Source organism: Tripterygium wilfordii, chromosome 6 (assembly GCF_013401445.1).
Source record: "Tripterygium wilfordii isolate XIE 37 chromosome 6, ASM1340144v1, whole genome shotgun sequence".
Taxonomy (NCBI): Eukaryota; Viridiplantae; Streptophyta; class Magnoliopsida; order Celastrales; family Celastraceae; genus Tripterygium; species Tripterygium wilfordii.
This window is the reverse complement of record NC_052237.1, coordinates 9,141,973-9,158,428: the sequence shown is the minus strand read 5'-3', so window position 1 is coordinate 9,158,428 and position 16,456 is coordinate 9,141,973. Positions and strand designations below refer to the sequence as shown.

The following is a 16,456-nucleotide window of genomic DNA, read 5'->3' as shown; positions in this document are numbered from 1 at the left end:
TACCCGTTACAAGCGTAATGCAATTATTCTGATTACGCCTATTCAGGTGTCCCACCACATGCTGGACAGAACTGGATGGTCGATTATCAAAAAAAAAATTGTATATAAGTACGTGTATCCGAGAGAGTACATACAGCTCCTCACTTTGTCCTCTTTTTTTCTCCTTCGGAGAAATTGAAATTACTCTCTCTCTCCTAGTTTTTAAAATGCAATTTAAAGATATTTACATGCTATTGTAAGAGAGGAGGGAGGAAAGTCGGAAACTTAGCAGATTGACCCAGACGGCCATTGCTCATCAAATGATATAAAATCAAATTCTTAACCTTAATAACAATTGGAATAAAAGTAAACTTCACAAAAGAAAAGATAATTAATTAAATATTTTAAATTCCCACAAACGAAAAGGCAAAAATTATTCAAGAACACCATCGTTCCCTTAGAAAGTTCATGAAAACAAATTCAAAAAAAAAAACACTTCAAAACCATCTATGAATCTAATTGCAACAAGACATGCTGTTCACTATTTGGTTTTAAATTATTGTCCTGTACCCTTAAAATGATGCTTCTATTAAATATTCCCCCTCTCCCATATTACGAGGGAAAAGGTAGACCAACACCTACTTAACGGTTTAACCGACTGAAGGAAGCCGTGTCTAAGTTCTCACCACTGTACCACAATTTAAGGCTACATCTTCCAAGGAAAGAGATGAACCAGTCGAAGCTTGAGCCGGAAGAATATCAAAATCCACATCTATATCAAGGATTCAGGAAAAGGTGAACACCATGCTATCACCAGACATCTCGAAGATATCTTCCTTCCATCTGGAGTTTCTTCACCATAGACTCCGTCTTTGATGAGTCCATGTTTCCCTGAAAATTATGCACAAGAGAGATGCAAAATTGAAAAATGAAACACAAATGATACAGACAGGAAAGGACAGGTGAGCTTTACCGACGCCAAATCATCAAACAGTTAATAAACTTAGATAATTACACAAGAAAGGCAACATACCTTCTTCCTTCTTTTTTTTTTCTTTTTTTCATAAAACACAAGAAAATTCTCGTTAAAAAGGGCACCAATGGGGTGGCGCCCAAGCACAAAAATGAATAAATCAGGTTTATCCAAATTTAAGAAAATAATAGGGGAAGAGGAGGGAGAGGAAGAAAAACACTTAAAAATCCATTGGCAGCATGCTTTCAATTGTTACAAAATGAATAGGGGAGAAAGAGAGAGAGGATGGGAGTTTTAATTAATACCTGCTCTTGAACAATGGTGTGCAAAGTTCGATGAACATCTCTTGCCATACCCTTGGCATCACCACAAACATAAAAATATCCACCCTGAGAGATTATACTCCATATCTCTGCTGCCTGAACATGGAAAATAATTGACGCCATAATGGATATCGTATTAGGCTTGATAACAACAATGTCAGTATTTATAAATTATAAATACTAAACCTTACTTTGTTCATCATTTTATGCTGAACATATACTTTTTCTGCCCCCTCCCGCGAGAATGCAACAATCAACTCAGATAACACACCTTCTTCGACAAAATTATTGAGCTCATCCTCGTATATGAAATCCTAAAAATAAACGAAAAACTAAAATCGTCAAGCCTAACATTGTTTTAGAAATAATAATCAGGAATTAAACGTCAAAGAGTCCAACCATTTGACGACTTCTACATCCAAAGAAGAGGAGAGCAGGACCAAGTTGAGCACCATCTTCTTTCAGAGCCATTCGTTCCTTACAAAGAATCAATGTGTTTGAGTTTCTTAATTTCATATAGATAGGTGAAGATGCACAAAATGAGAAAATAATATCAGACCTGAAGAAATCCTCTAAAAGGTGCAAACCCAGTACCAGGTCCCACCATGATAATTGGAATTGAAGGATCAGCTGGTAGCTTGAAATTTGATTGCCTAATAAAAATAGGAGCCCAACTACAGTCGTGGCTCTTCTCCAGAGGAACTGCGTTCTGAATATTTGGTCAAAAAAATGGTTACACACAACAAGAACCCAGGTTGTGTCCCCATGTAGAGACGAAACTATAAGTAGTAAAAAAGGAGGTGCAGGAAGAGAGAGAGAGAGAGAGAGAGAGAGAGAGAGACAACCTTCATCCATGTTGAACACACTCCTTTGTGAATTCTACCAGTGGGAGTGGGGCCATATACCAGAGCACAGGTAACATGAACTCTATTGGGGACATATCTGCAGATATTATAGTAAGGCAAAAAAAAATTTCAGAGCTCCAGAAATTATATCATTTGAATTAGAATACTTAATGGCAAGAAAAATGAATCACCTAGGTGAGGATGAGATGGAGTAGTATCGTGGCTGTAAGCGCGAGGCAACTGCTGCAAAAAATACACCAAGGGGAGGTTTTGCCGATGGGAACTCTTGCATTACCTCTAAAAGACATCTCTGACTTCCAACAACCCACTGAGCATACTCTTCCTGGAAAAAGAAAAGGGGAGACAGAGAAAATCTCAATAAGTTTGCAAAAGGATTAGAGAGGCATTGAAAGAGTGAGAGAAGGGCAAAAGGATTTCCAACCTTCCCCTGAGGCGAGGATAAGTACTTAAGTCGTTCTGCTTCACTAGGTTCAGTGGCATGAGCAGCCAAAGCAATCAATGCAGCCTGACAACATAAATTAATAAGATGTCTGAAAATCAACTATCCAAAAGATGTAAAAACATGAAAAGGGGTGGCATAAAGAGCGGAAAAAAAGATCTGAATCGTACCTTTTTAGGAGCATTAAGGAGATCTGCATATTGTGCCAATGCAGTGCGTAGTGTGCAAGGACCAGGGAAAGGAGGCGGTAATGAGCTTCCAAGAGATGTTCCATCTTCATTGTTAGTGTGGACAGAAAACAGCATATCTAAAGGTTGACCCAATAACCGTGCCGCCTCTTCAACAGTTTCATTACAATTATCGGCATACACACCGACATGGTCTCCAGTTTCATATCTAAACACGAATTAGAAGTAACAGCAGCTAATTGACCATATCAAACAACAATTTCTAACAAAGTTATATCTCGTTATGTATAAATGAAAGTCAACGAGGAAAAGGCATTAAGTTAGTCATAAATACATATTTTATTTTAAAAAACTCACAAAGCAAGAAAATTATAATAGTCCAAAGCCCACCTCTTGTATAGCCATAGTTTTTCAAAAAGTAAAAAACAAAAAAAAAAAACTTCATTATTCAAGGGGATAATAATTCAATAAGTTATTTTTGAAAAACCAAAAGCAATACTCTTCAAGGTGATAATAGTTTAATAATACTTCAAGGGATAGTATTTTAATAAGTTGATTTTCAACTCCAAAAACAATAAAGTGCCAGGATCATTAGCTCAATTTCCGCTAGGAAAAGGAATGATAGAATAAACCACACAAAAATTAGGCGCCACTGCCTTCTCAAAAACATTGTCTGTCTATTAAATTGAAAGAGCATTTTGGAGTTCTCACTTTCTGTGGTGTTCACAAGTCTTTAGCAGATGCATCAAGTCTTTGGCATCAAATAAATAAACTCATCAGGTTGATCAAGGAACAATACAAATTTCCATCACTAAGCATTATAAATTTAAGAACTCACGTGATACCAGTTCTCGAAATATCAAATTCCAAGTGTATGCAAGACCGATCAGAAACAGGCTTGTGAAGCTCTCTTTGAACGGCTACGTTGGCTCTTCAGGTAAAAGAACAACATAAATCTTAGTAAATTAAAAAAACATGTGGCACATACAAAAGATGCAAATTTTGAAGTACCTGCAGGGATGGTGAATATCAAAGGATGCATTCCCATTTGCCATGTTCAAGTCTTTATCCCCACAAGATGTAACAGAAGGATCATGAATGACTACTCGGTACTCAGGTATAGCAGCAGTATAGGGAGTAGATGCAGATGCATCATCCTCATCAAGGAGTAATTTATCTAACTCAGGCCAAAGTAGTTCTCTCCTAAAAAAGAATCAATAACATCAGTTAACAGAGTATAAACAAAATATAGGTTCTCTAATCTTACAAATTCGACACCAGATATCAACCAGGACAAATTGGAAATTTGATGAAATAAGAGCCATATGCCATACCAAGCAGAAAAATCATCTTCAATGCATTGATCATCATCACCCATACCAACTTCAATGAGACGCTTTGCACCTGCATCCACCACATATAAACAAATGCCAGCATGTAAGACGAAGTGATAGGCAAACCTGAACAGATAGAACAAGAATCTTGAGTGTGATGGAACAAAAGTAATGACACACTCCGAGTGTCACCAGGGGAAAAAAACAGAGATTATGTCATTTATTTAAACATCTAAGTTAACTTTCAGAAGAAGCAAGTAATAGCAACAGAGCCAACATGATACAGCATGATGAACCACTTGCAAAGTAATGGCAGCATGGCGGCAGTAAAGTCACCACCTCACAATCGAAGGGGAGACAAGACCGAATTGTATTTTTCATTCCAAATCTATTTTTGTTCTCTTCCCTGCCTGGTATGTGGATCAAAGAAAGGTAGCTGACACAAATATCTAAGCTAACTTTCAGAAGAAGCAAGTAATAGCAGCAGAGCAAACAGGACACAGCATTATGAACCACTTGCAACGCAATCCCAGCAGTGAAGTCAGCACTTCACACACAAAGGGAGACAAGGAAGACCATATTTATTTTTCCACACCAAATCCATGCAACAATGAACAATGTCTACCTAGAAAGGAATAGAATATTACCCAAAATACCAAAGCCCATACTTCAAACTCGTAGCATGATATATGATATCCATAGCAGGAGAAATATAATTATCAGTATCTAAATCTAGATGCCAAAACCTAAAGGCCTGTAACCCCTGGAATAATATCAGTGGCAATCAAACATACAATGCAGAAAACAACCACTTGGACCTCTCAAGTATGCAATTCCCAAAATCTAAAAAAGCATGCAAATAGGGTACAAAACCATGCACCCAGGTGGTGATGATAAAAATCATATCAATCATCAGAAAAGACGGACAGCTCAGGATACCACACAACAGTAATTCCAATAAAAACCAAAATCCAAAGTACATTGAACAATGGAGAAGAGAAACAGAACATCACATAGAAAGCACAATCACAAAGAGAAGGATGCATACCTTGTTCAGAAAGTTGTTCATCAACCACTTTTGCTATCTAAATTCAATATAGTGCCACCAAAATATGATAATAAATTAGTAATAGCAACCAAACTAAGTTCATGGAAAAAATATATATATATGAAGACTGGTGATATTACCTTGTTAAAATGTTCATACTGACGATTACCCAAGCCAAAAACACCGTATGTGAGCTGTTGAAGCCAGTTTCCCCTTTCACCTCCCTGAAATAAAGCAAATCATCCAATTACAAAAAAAGCACAAAACTAAAAAGAAAAGGAATATGAAATGCCAATTCAGAATCTAATTCTATTGTCATTAATATATGACAAAGGTTCAAACCTCTGTAAACCATTTGTAAAATCTCGCAGCATTATCGGTGGGCTCCCCATCTCCATACCTATGATGTCATTGTCAAAGACAAGGAATACCTCATTCTTTTAGAACCCAAAAACATATCTGAAAACAAATAAATGCACATAAACAAAAGCATTTATCGTACGTGGCAACCATGAAAAAAGCCAAAGTCTCTTTCTTTAGTTTTTCTTCGTATTCATCATCATCCCCAGCATAATCGTCCTGATAAGACCATGAACAAGATCAACAAACTAAAAGTACATTCTAAAGAGCCATATTTCTGATGTACTGATCAAATGTCATACCATATCAACAACTTTGACTGCAGCTTTCTCATATCTTGCCTTGATCTCTTCAGCTAAAGCCTGTCACGTAATTAATAAAGACCCTACCTGATTAAAAACATAACAAATAAAAAAAATTATATAGCCTATCCAAAAAAAACTAAACAGCACCAAGGATCCCGATATTGCTGCTTTTCTTTCCGCCATATACGTGCATGATCTAATTGCTCATGGTCTTATGTAACTAAGTGATTATAAAGGATATGTCGTTAACCTGTGCTATTTTGGTAAAGAGAATCTGGCAACATAAATGAAAACATCCTTTTTGATGTAATTGACCCTATATCTTCTAAATCATTGTATTTGGGTAGCACCCTTGTGGTGCCCTTTAATGCATTTTCTTATTCACTAAAAAACGGTCTTAACTACGTTCTTCAACAACTAATTTTCAATTGGAAATTGCGACAAGAATGCTGTGTCATATTCAGCAAACAAGCAACCTTTGAGAAACCTAACCTCAATAACTCTGTAAATGTTACAATACAGGGATGTGAAATGTAGGAACAATGCTATATGGCAGTCATGCCCCATGCAGCAAACTGTGGATATTATACCCCAAAACAACTAAGGGCATTGACTCACTTCATCACTTGGCAAAACTTAATGGAAAAAATTCATACAGACATTACAGTTGCAGGCCAACCCTGAGATAATCAGAGCATAAATAGATCCCAAACCTGAAATTGTTCATGCATTCCCCATCTCCCCCATCAGAATATTGAAATGGGAAAAACAACCTTCTTTTATAAATACAACACAACACAATCAATATCTAGGCAGTTCTCTAGCTGCCTTGAGACAAAAGGCTAATCAACGTTTCCTAACGAAATTTAGAGGAAATAGTCCATTAGGGAACAAGACTCAGCTCATATCAAGTCTCTACATAATTTATTGGTTCATAACCAATCGAGGACATCAACTAAACCACTAAGCAAATCATGATTTCTTCCAGGAAAACTACTGTATCAAAAATCTCACTAAGTCAAACCCAAACCAATCGCACTAACGCAAAAAATTCAGATTAAAGAAAGTACTCAACCGAAACCAGGAAAACAAATATAAAAGACACAAGAAAAACAATTATACCTTCGCGAATCCCTCAGCCGTCCCGGTCTGCGTGCCATAGAAGATGGTGATCCTGGTCTTACCGGAGGCGGCCTCGGTCTCGGCTTCATCGTCCTTGATCGACGGTGGCTTCGGTACAAACACTGGCTTCAGCTCCCGGCTCCGATCCGATGATTTCTTCCAAAAAAACACTAACAACCCAACAATCACCGCCAGGGCAGTCGTCGCCACCACCAACATAGAATCTGACACCGAACCACCAAACGAGATCCCAAGCAGAGATTCAAGAGACTGAACCAAATCCGAGTTCGAACTCATCTTGATTCGAGCTTCAAATGAATCTCTTCCCTCTTTTTCGATACAATGAAAGACTGGAAGATGAGGTGGGTGAGCAGAGAGAAGAGGAAGAAAACGTAATATGCGTGCGTATGTACTGGGACCCACATATGAATTGACCTTGAATTTTAGCTCTTTTATAGCCAAACAAATAAAAGGACAAATTCGGCACTGTAAAAATTTGCTGTCCGTGTTGGTAAACTTTTTGTCTTTGACGGCAATCTTGCTTCGCGCGTTGACAAAACAAGAAAATTTTCCTTTGCACGTTCTTTAACGATTCAACTTTTCACTGCCACTTGTCTTTTTCCTTTTTAATTCCAATAATAATAATGATAGGATTCCATGTGTCCCATATGATTCCAAATCATGTTGAGTCATGGACACAAAATTTCATGTGCATCATATGAAATATGTAGAGTCTACAAATTTACGTTGATCCAATTTAACTGTTAGAATAATCGTGATATCAATTACTGAAATCTTGATCATGCAAACCGAAAACCTTTGGAGAAGATGAAAGTTGTGAGCCGATCTCTCTCACAAGTCCGATTGAGTTGTACTCACAGAATATATGGAACATCCAATTCAGTAGCAGCAGTTGCGATAACTAAGATACAACTATTGGAATTTTACCATTTTGTTTTAATTCCTTTGTAATTGGGATCTAGATAAAGTTGTGGGTCGTATGTTTTGGCCCAGTAGAGATCTAACCCAAACTACGGGCCTTTCTTAGAAAATCCATCTGCTTAATCCGCCCAATAAATGAAAGATGTGTGATTTTTAGGTTTTTAACTCTCAAGAAACAAGATATTTTAATTTTTTTTACATGCCTTTTTTTAATTTAACATGTGGGCAACCCCTTAACCAACACAAACAAGTAAAAACAATAAAAAAAAATAATATGAGTAGTGATAACGGATGTCTTAGAGCACTAGATAAGAATGATTAATTATACTCAACTAACTCCAATACCTCATCTAAAAAGTAACTCATTAATTAGTAGGGTATTAATAACGGGTGTCCTTAAGAAACCAAATAATGATGATTAATTATATTCAACTAACTCCACTTTCTCACCTAAAAAGGTGCTCATTTTGATTCATATTTTATAGTAAATCAAAAAAACACTTAACAAAGCATGCAAGATTTACGCTTTTTATCAAATCTTTCAGAAAGGAATCAAAGAGTTTCAGTAGTCAATTTTTTAGCGCGTATCTTGTTCACAGGTCTGATGCTCATTTCATAGTTGGTGTGAAGTGTGGCTGTTAGGATTTTCTTATCCCAGATTTAGTTTAATCTTGCCTTTGAAATTTGAATTGTGATATGACGATTCCTCTCATCTTATGATTTGAATCCTCCTGAATTTGACCTGAGGAAACTTCTCAGTAGCTAACTTTGCATAAATAAATTATTTTCTTTGCCACATGTCGTGCTGGATTTCTATCCATCCACGGAAAGCTATAAATGGCAATAACGGATGCCAACGTGTGAGTAGGGATGTATTAAGTTTTAAAGCTAAAAAATACTATTGCCTAATTATTATTTTTAGACAGCTATAACCCATAATCTATGGTCATGTACCTCTTGCCAATTAGTCTAGGACCTAATCCCTGCCTAAGTATTGTTTCCATTCATGGTCAGAGTATTGCTTATGTGGGCAAACCTGTGGTCTAGAGTAGTCCGGATATGCGGCCATTCGCTTCTCTGTAGCCTTGCCATTTTAGTTTAAGCTTCTTCCAGGTGTCGTCATTGCACCGCAGCTGGTGTGTCAAATGAATCTGAATTGCATCAATATCTTAAATAAAGTGCAAATACAGAGAAAACTCTGAAAACGCAAGCTTATTTTGTTTCAAAGATTTTTAGTCTGACGGTTGACAGCTCTATTTAAACAAAAATAAAGAAACCCTAAAAATATTAAATTACTAAAAGTACTAATAATTAAATTAAAATACTAATTTAACTAGGATTCTTATTAATACTAAAACTTCAGGGTAATGACACTTTTGATCGTTGAATAATTTGACATACTTCAACTCAATCATCAATTTTTCAAACGCTTCAAGTTGAGTTATCAAAATTTCAAAGTTGAGTACCACATCAATTAAAAATTTAAAAAAAATTAAATTTTTTATGCTACATCAGCTATTTTACTACCCAAACATAGAGAATGATGCATGAGTGACAAAGTTGGAACAAATTTGAAAATTTGATATTCAACTTGAAATGTTTGAAAAATAGATGACCGAATTAAAGTGGATCAAATTATTTAATGACCAAAAGTATTATTATCCCCCTAAAACTTCTAATAAGAAAATGACTAACTCTCCTAATTACTAATGTAAACTAAGAAACTTGTTCTACATCAGTCACCTCCACTTGAATATAACTTACACTTGAGTTACGATTGGACTAAAAATAATTGTTTTCATCATACTACCCACAGAGAATTGATCTTGTAAAATTTTCACACCCGTTGGTTGAATTTGTACCCTTCCATTCCAAAGAAACAAATATTTTGAATTGTGGAGTTTGTTCAACACACAAATGAACTCAACAAATTTCGTGAAATTCAGATGATCCAAATCCTTAGTTCTTAACATAAACTGTTTGATAATCTTCAATATTGAGGAACTAATGTTGAAATTAGAATCTTCACTCTCAATAAATCAACATGTTCGACCTCACAGTTTATAGGAATGATAATATAATTGTGAGATTCTTGAACCACATAATATTCAATTGAACTTGAATCTTCCTCAAACATTATTGTTTTCATCATACTACCCACAGAGAATTGATCTTGTAAAATTTTCACACCGTTGGTTGAATTTGTACCCTTCCATTCCAAAGAAACAAATATTTTGAATTGTGGAGTTTGTTCAACACAGAAATGAACTCAACAAATTTCGTGAAATTCAGATGATCCAAATCCTTAGTTCTTAACATAAACTGTTTGATAATCTTCAATATTGAGGAACTAATGTTGAAATTAGAATCTTCACTCTCAATAAATCAACATGTTCGACCTCACAGTTTATAGGAATGATAATATAATTGTGAGATTCTTGAACCACATAATATTCAATTGAACTTGAATCTTCCTCAAACAAAATCTGGCTTTCAAGAGCAATAGTGTCAATAACCTCAACAACCTCATTATCAAGTTCTATAATTTCTTCAATGATAACTGCTCCTTTATTCTCCAGACTCTTAACTTGTTGAGATTTGTTCCCCATATAATTATCGTGCTCTTCAATTTTAAAAATATCTTCATGAATTGGATGCTCCTTAGATGCTTGTGAAATTGGATCAATGATAAATTCTTGAGTTTGCAAAGTTTCTCGATTTCTTTCGAACAATTCACCACCCTCCTAAGACTTCAAGTAATAATTGTCAAAAATTGATCCATCATCTTATCCAATTTAAATAAAATTTCTACATACTAATAAGGAAAAATTTTAACAATAAACATTCTTTTCATTCTAGACCAAGAACGAATTTTATTTCAAATAAAGAATAAACATGAATATTGTATCTTCTTTACTTCCTCGTAAGCAGATCTACTTCAAACTCATAACCCTCGTCTCCCTCAATTCGTCGTAACTATCTGGTTGACGTCGAGGAGGTTCACGATTTTTTCTCTCAATAGGGTGGCCTTTGGGGAAATCCTTCAATATGCACTCTACCGACTTTGGGTCGCTTGTTATTGTCGTTGAGGTTAAACCCAGCGAGCATGTCCTGGATCTGTCACATTTCCTCTAACGTCATCCATAGTGCCCCAACCCCGCAATCTCTGTCAGCAAGGTTGTTGTTTCTGCCTGCGTTACATGCCATTGAACATCTCAAAATCAGCTCTGATACCAACTAATGCATAACGGAAACAAAACAAAGGTATAAATTACGTCAATACCTTAAATAATGTACAAACGCTGAGAAAACTTTGAAAACGTAGACTTATTTTATTTTAAAGATTTTTAGTCTGACGACTAGCAACCCTATTTAAACAAAAATAAGAAATTACTAAAATACTAATAATAAAATTGCAATTCTAATTTAACTAGAATTCTTATTAATACTAAAACTTGTAATAAAAAATGACTAACTCTCCTAACTACTAAAATAAACTAACAAACTTGTCCTACATCGCCTAGTGACTTGCACTAAAAGTCTAAAATGTTGGCATTTCTCTGGCCACTATTTCGCGGATTGAGATAGGCTGTTATTGTAAAAAAAATTAATAGTCCCTCATCTTCTTTATTTTTTTTTCATGTCGATAGTTTTCAACAATTCTCAAAAAAAAAGATAAAAATAAAAAATTTAAAGATCCAATAATTAAATATATCATTAAACATTCAAAATCTATTTTTATTTTTAAAAGATATTTTATACCTCAAAAACAAGAAAGATTAGGGACCGTTATTTTGTTTTTACCTCAAATCCTATTTTGGTAGGAAGCACAGCAGCACACAATAATTTTCCAGCACACGTAATGAAATTTAAGGCAATGAAGAAACATATAAATTTTGCTAAATTTTGGAGGCCAAACCTGGAACTCGTACAATGGTTTTCAATCACATTTTTTTTGCATATTTGCTTGAAATAATTAACAAAATTACGATATCAGGTTCAATGAAATCTATATCCATCAAATATATTTTATATTTATTTAAAATACACCAACATTCATATATATATATTTATTTAAAATACACCACCATGTTTTATTGGTCTTTCAAACTTATATGTTATAATCAAAGAGCTAGAAACCACATGTTTCACTAACTCCCTCTTTTATCTCAAACCAGATCCCAATCCCTTTGAAGCACATTCTTCAGTTCCACCACTTGATCTTCTGGCAACATCACCGTCACAAGCCTCCCTCCCCTGCCTCCCTCCACACCACTCTCCGGCCCCGGACACACCACAACAACCCCTTCATCACCAACTCCACCGATCCTATAATTGGCGAAAACCGGCTTCTGCCCCTTCAGCTCCAGACCATACACATTCACTTCTTCCAAATTCACAAATGTCAAGTTTGTGCCATACACTAAATAGTCCCCTTCACCATTATCTCCCTGCACAAGATCTCTAATCGCTTCGTCCTCCCCCACCCTCTTCTCCGTAATCAGCACCGCCAAATCCGATACGTCGGCTTTAGATACAGAGAAATCTGGTTCTACAATGCTGAACTCCATAGCATTGCTTGGAGGTTCATTCTCTTCCCTCTGAGGGCTATTTGTGCAAATTGTGACAATTCTTGGACCCAAATCATCCCTAATTTCTGATAAAGATTTCCATATTAGGGCAGAAAGGGCTTCAAATTCTGATATCTTGGTTGCTTGGCTTGGATTGAGAATCTCCTTCATCAATTGATCAAGTTTCTCTGAAGTAATTAGGAAAGAGTGTGATTCCATTTGACAGTTACTGGCAGTTACCCAACAGTCACCAACCGGGTCGACCCGTTTTATGGATAACGGGCTTTTTGGAATAGTGGGTGCAGACTTGTAGTTCTGAATGGAGGACACGTGGAGGGGTTGTGATCGCGCTGTGCCTGCCATGATCTGGGCCCACTTATTGATGAATGCAGAAACTGAAAATGGGTCTCCAAGCACATGGGCCCAACTGAGGCCCAGTGACATTCCTCCACATTTGAACCATGTAAACTAATTGTCCCAAAAGCCACGTTAAAAAAGAATCAATAAACCAAGTGCATTATATCAAGTTATGAATTAATAATAAGTGCAAGTGAGAGATGGTCACACGTGTCTTTCCCATCCTCTACTAACCAGTGGCGGATCTATAAAATGAATTACCGAGCTTGGTCAATGGCGGAACATGAATCTTTAAGAGGGGGTCAAAAGTTGATCGGGGTTTGGGTATTGTCCCCGAAATTTAGTTAGAGCTATTTTACATAAAAGTGATTGAAAATAAATAAATATTTACATAGTCATTAAATTACACATTACAAATTAAAACATAAAATATTCAAAAAAACAAAAACAATAATTTTAATTGTGCTAGACGATTTTTCAGCGAGTGTAAATACTTTATCATCTATAAAGATGTATGAGAATGTATTTTTCAAATATTTGTTATATTGTATGAGTGTGTATCAATTAATAATTATAATTTATATATTTATCTTATATTATATAGTTATTAAGCCCCGTAAAGTTGTTTAATGAGTTGTACCAAATAGGGAAATACAATGACCACTCGAAGAGTATAAATGTGGAGCGTTGTAGTAGGGCCCACGAAGCCCAAATTGTCATTCTTAAATGGTTTTCTCTTTGGTGCATGAAAGTTGTTACAATTTTATGAAGGAAAAACATCCACACATTTTATCACATGCAAATCCATCCATTCTCAAGAACCTCGCTCGACCCATATTGAAAAGCATACAAAAGTGGCTAACCCCATTAATTGATCACATGATGAATCAACTATGCAAAATATTACAATATATTTACATTATTATATATCATTGATAATGATAAAGAAATTTCACGGACAATACCTTTGTAAGAAAATCCAACCCAAATAATTTTATTATTCGCTTAGAATGTAAAGACTCGCATCGTTTTATCTTTAAAAGGGCATTCTACTATTGCAAGGTGTTTGGATATCTTGGCTTATAAAACAATTTAGTTTGTTTTCCCTCAATTTTTCGATGCGACTTGTGAAACATTTTATCTTAATACTCTCCCGCACTTGTAGGCTTGTTTATATGAGACCCCAACAAGTATGCTATACTAGATAGAGTCCATGTGATTTCTCTCACCTTCCTTGTGGGTGGTCTATCAATAAGGATATCCAAAAGGCCCAACCGGTGATCCAAACGGGAGAGGCAAGTGAACTCGACATCATCGTTGAGTCATCCTCCAATTTCATGTAAGAAAATCCAACCCAAACAAATTGTAGGGATATTGTCTGCTTTGGATCTCAAGACACGTACGGTTTTGTCGTTAAAAAAGTCATCTGTTATTGAGAGTTATTGGATATTCTCCTATAAAACACTTTTTATTTTCCCTCAACTTTCTGATAATTAACAATCTTTGAATTTCAGTGAGATGCTCGATTATTTCGTTATGAACTATTTTTTTAAAAAGAAAAGAAAAGATTATTATAATTGATAAGAAAGAAAAAAATATTGAATTGAATGAGAAATTAAGGTAACCAAGTATATGTACCTGAACGTAAACCAGAGGTGAAAATCCCAAATCAGGACCAAGAGCTTGATTGTAAACAAGTCCATCATCATTTCCACCACAACCTTCCATGGCAAGCCATTCATCAACACTAAAATCATCACACCACGCTTCCACAACCCGAACACCACCATCGTTACACCTAATAAACGGCCGCCCAGAGTCCGGCCCCTGCCGGATCCTCCCGGAGACGGGGTAGTAGAGCTCGAGCCACGGAAACATCGCTCCCTTCAAGTCATGAACGGAGAGCCCCTGAACTGCTTCAGCTCTGAAGAAGTAAAGTCCTCGAATGTAATGGAGCTTCATGGCCAAGTCAAGGGGAGTGAGCTCGTGGACCTTGTTCTCTCCAGTGGCTCTGCCTGGCACCACAGAGGAGATTCTGGTGCCATGAATGATCTGGGTTTGAATTCGAACAGGATCATTGCTACTATTCATGACCATGTTAGAGTGATGAATAAGATATGAGAGATTAAGGAAGGAATAGTTTATGTGTGTATAGGTTATCCATATATACAAGGTTGGCGGGTGTGTGATTGAACGAAGCTATCAGTACAGCGGGGATGGTTTTAATGCGACCGTATTAGATTGTGTGCACTTGTTGAGACTTGCCAAGTCCCACATCGCTTGCTTGAGTAACTCTAGTGATGTGGGTTTAGAAGTAAAGACTCAAGTCGCTACCACTTGAAGAGATTTTTTTCTTCGGTTTAAGTACCATTAAGTGAGACGGATCAAGAAGAATAAAGTTGTGCGGGTCCGATGCATCTATAGAAATCGGTAAACAAAAAACGGACGATATATCTTTGACGTGAGTAAGGTTGAGATTTTCAAAACTTGGTCGCAGAGGTATAGAGAGCATGATGAGGGTTCATACATCACAAACGTCCAGTCTGTTTATCAGTTTAGATGTCTGTGATTAAAACTGCAGTTGTGTTTACCCCACACTACTAAACAGACTGAACTTGACTGCAAGGTTAACGAAGGAACAGTACAAGGTTGATGGGTGTGTGCGTGAATGAAGCTATCAGTACAGCGGGATGGTTTTTAATGTGATGGTGTTAGATTGTGGGCACTTGGAGGCAGAGTTATGGACTATGGAGATTGGAGTGTTTGTGTGTATATAATGCATGATCATGACCAGGTAGGTGGACTTTACTACTTTAAGGAGAAGAAACGGTAGGCGTCTAAGGAGATGACACGTTGCAGTTAAGTGAATTTTGATTGGCTTATAAATTGGGAAATTGTTTGGTTGGCTAATATGCCTTTCGGAAAATTGAGTGGACTTAAACCTCAAGTCGCCAGAACAGTCTGCATCACACTGGTAACAGGTAAGGCTAAGTCGAAATCCATGCGGGTAGGAGGCCCGGAAGTGGGATAAGCTCATGGAATTATGATTCCACAAGAAAATATCACATGTGGTTAGTTCGAACTCCCGACATCGGACACCGTATGGACTCTGAAGGTCCTCAGTTCGATTCTCACTAGAGCAATACATTTGTGACAACACAATGGACTTTGGCCTAGCTAACTTATCTTGTCGTGATGTGGAAACCTTCTATAAGCACGATGACCCGAGTTTAGAATCATATCGTATGTCCAAATGACAATTTGTATGATATCATTATCGGTTGAAAAAAGTATGTACGTATATATGTGAACTACGTACAATTTGTTTCCTATAGGTATGTCATTTATCAATTTATGGCATAAATTCCTTCTGGTTTTTTTTTTTTAAAAAAAAATTCAGTTATCAAAACACAAAAAATATATATATCAAATTACTAGTTACTAATTCTTCCATATTCTTTAAAAAAAAATCTTTCATATTCTTCAACTCTCTATTTTCACCACCTATATAATTTAATGCCTATCAACTATTTTGTTCTTTCTATTTTAACGTTTTTGTTTGGTCATGACTCGAGCTAATCAAAATTAAAAAGAGTAGCATTCATTGTTCCCTTGATGCCTATAAACCCTGGTTTCTAGGGTGCCCACC

General features: G+C 36.2%; 2 protein-coding genes across 2 annotated transcripts; both read right to left on the bottom strand.

Moving 5' to 3' along the window:
- Window positions 1-365: 365 nt before the first annotated feature.
- On the bottom strand, window positions 366-7,345 carry LOC120000379 (NADPH--cytochrome P450 reductase-like). Its single transcript, XM_038848447.1, has 18 exons — window positions 6,938-7,345; window positions 5,813-5,872; window positions 5,653-5,729; window positions 5,493-5,550; window positions 5,291-5,374; window positions 5,151-5,187; window positions 4,103-4,172; window positions 3,780-3,971; window positions 3,607-3,699; window positions 2,751-2,976; window positions 2,563-2,646; window positions 2,312-2,463; window positions 2,121-2,217; window positions 1,835-1,984; window positions 1,675-1,752; window positions 1,467-1,589; window positions 1,258-1,371; window positions 366-870 (listed from the first exon to the last, which is right to left on the bottom strand). Exons 1-18 carry the CDS (start codon window positions 7,232-7,234, stop codon window positions 790-792), a joined length of 2,073 nt encoding a protein of 690 aa, XP_038704375.1. The 5' UTR covers window positions 7,235-7,345; the 3' UTR covers window positions 366-789.
- Window positions 7,346-11,943: 4,598 nt separating this feature from the next.
- Window positions 11,944-15,013, bottom strand: LOC119999851 (protein ECERIFERUM 2-like). The gene is made up of 2 exons (XM_038847619.1): window positions 14,446-15,013; window positions 11,944-12,918 (listed from the first exon to the last, which is right to left on the bottom strand). The coding sequence occupies exons 1-2, from the start codon at window positions 14,902-14,904 to the stop codon at window positions 12,049-12,051; spliced, it is 1,329 nt and encodes a 442-aa protein (XP_038703547.1). The 5' UTR covers window positions 14,905-15,013; the 3' UTR covers window positions 11,944-12,048.
- Window positions 15,014-16,456: the final 1,443 nt, after the last annotated feature.

Excerpts from the sequence above, each read along its gene's own strand:
- LOC120000379 (XM_038848447.1), bottom strand. The coding sequence starts at position 7,234 with ATGAGTTCGAACTCGGATTTGGTTCAGTCTCTTGAATCTCTGCTTGGG. Across the intron at positions 4,173-5,150 it reads TGAACAACTTTCTGAACAAG|GTGCAAAGCGTCTCATTGAA; the intron begins GTATGCATCCTT and ends TGGTGGATGCAG. Across the intron at positions 2,977-3,606 it reads ATTTCGAGAACTGGTATCAC|ATATGAAACTGGAGACCATG; the intron begins GTGAGTTCTTAA and ends ATTCGTGTTTAG.
- LOC119999851 (XM_038847619.1), bottom strand. The coding sequence starts at position 14,904 with ATGGTCATGAATAGTAGCAATGATCCTGTTCGAATTCAAACCCAGATC. Across the intron at positions 12,919-14,445 it reads CACCTCTGGTTTACGTTCAG|TTTACATGGTTCAAATGTGG; the intron begins GTACATATACTT and ends TGGGACAATTAG.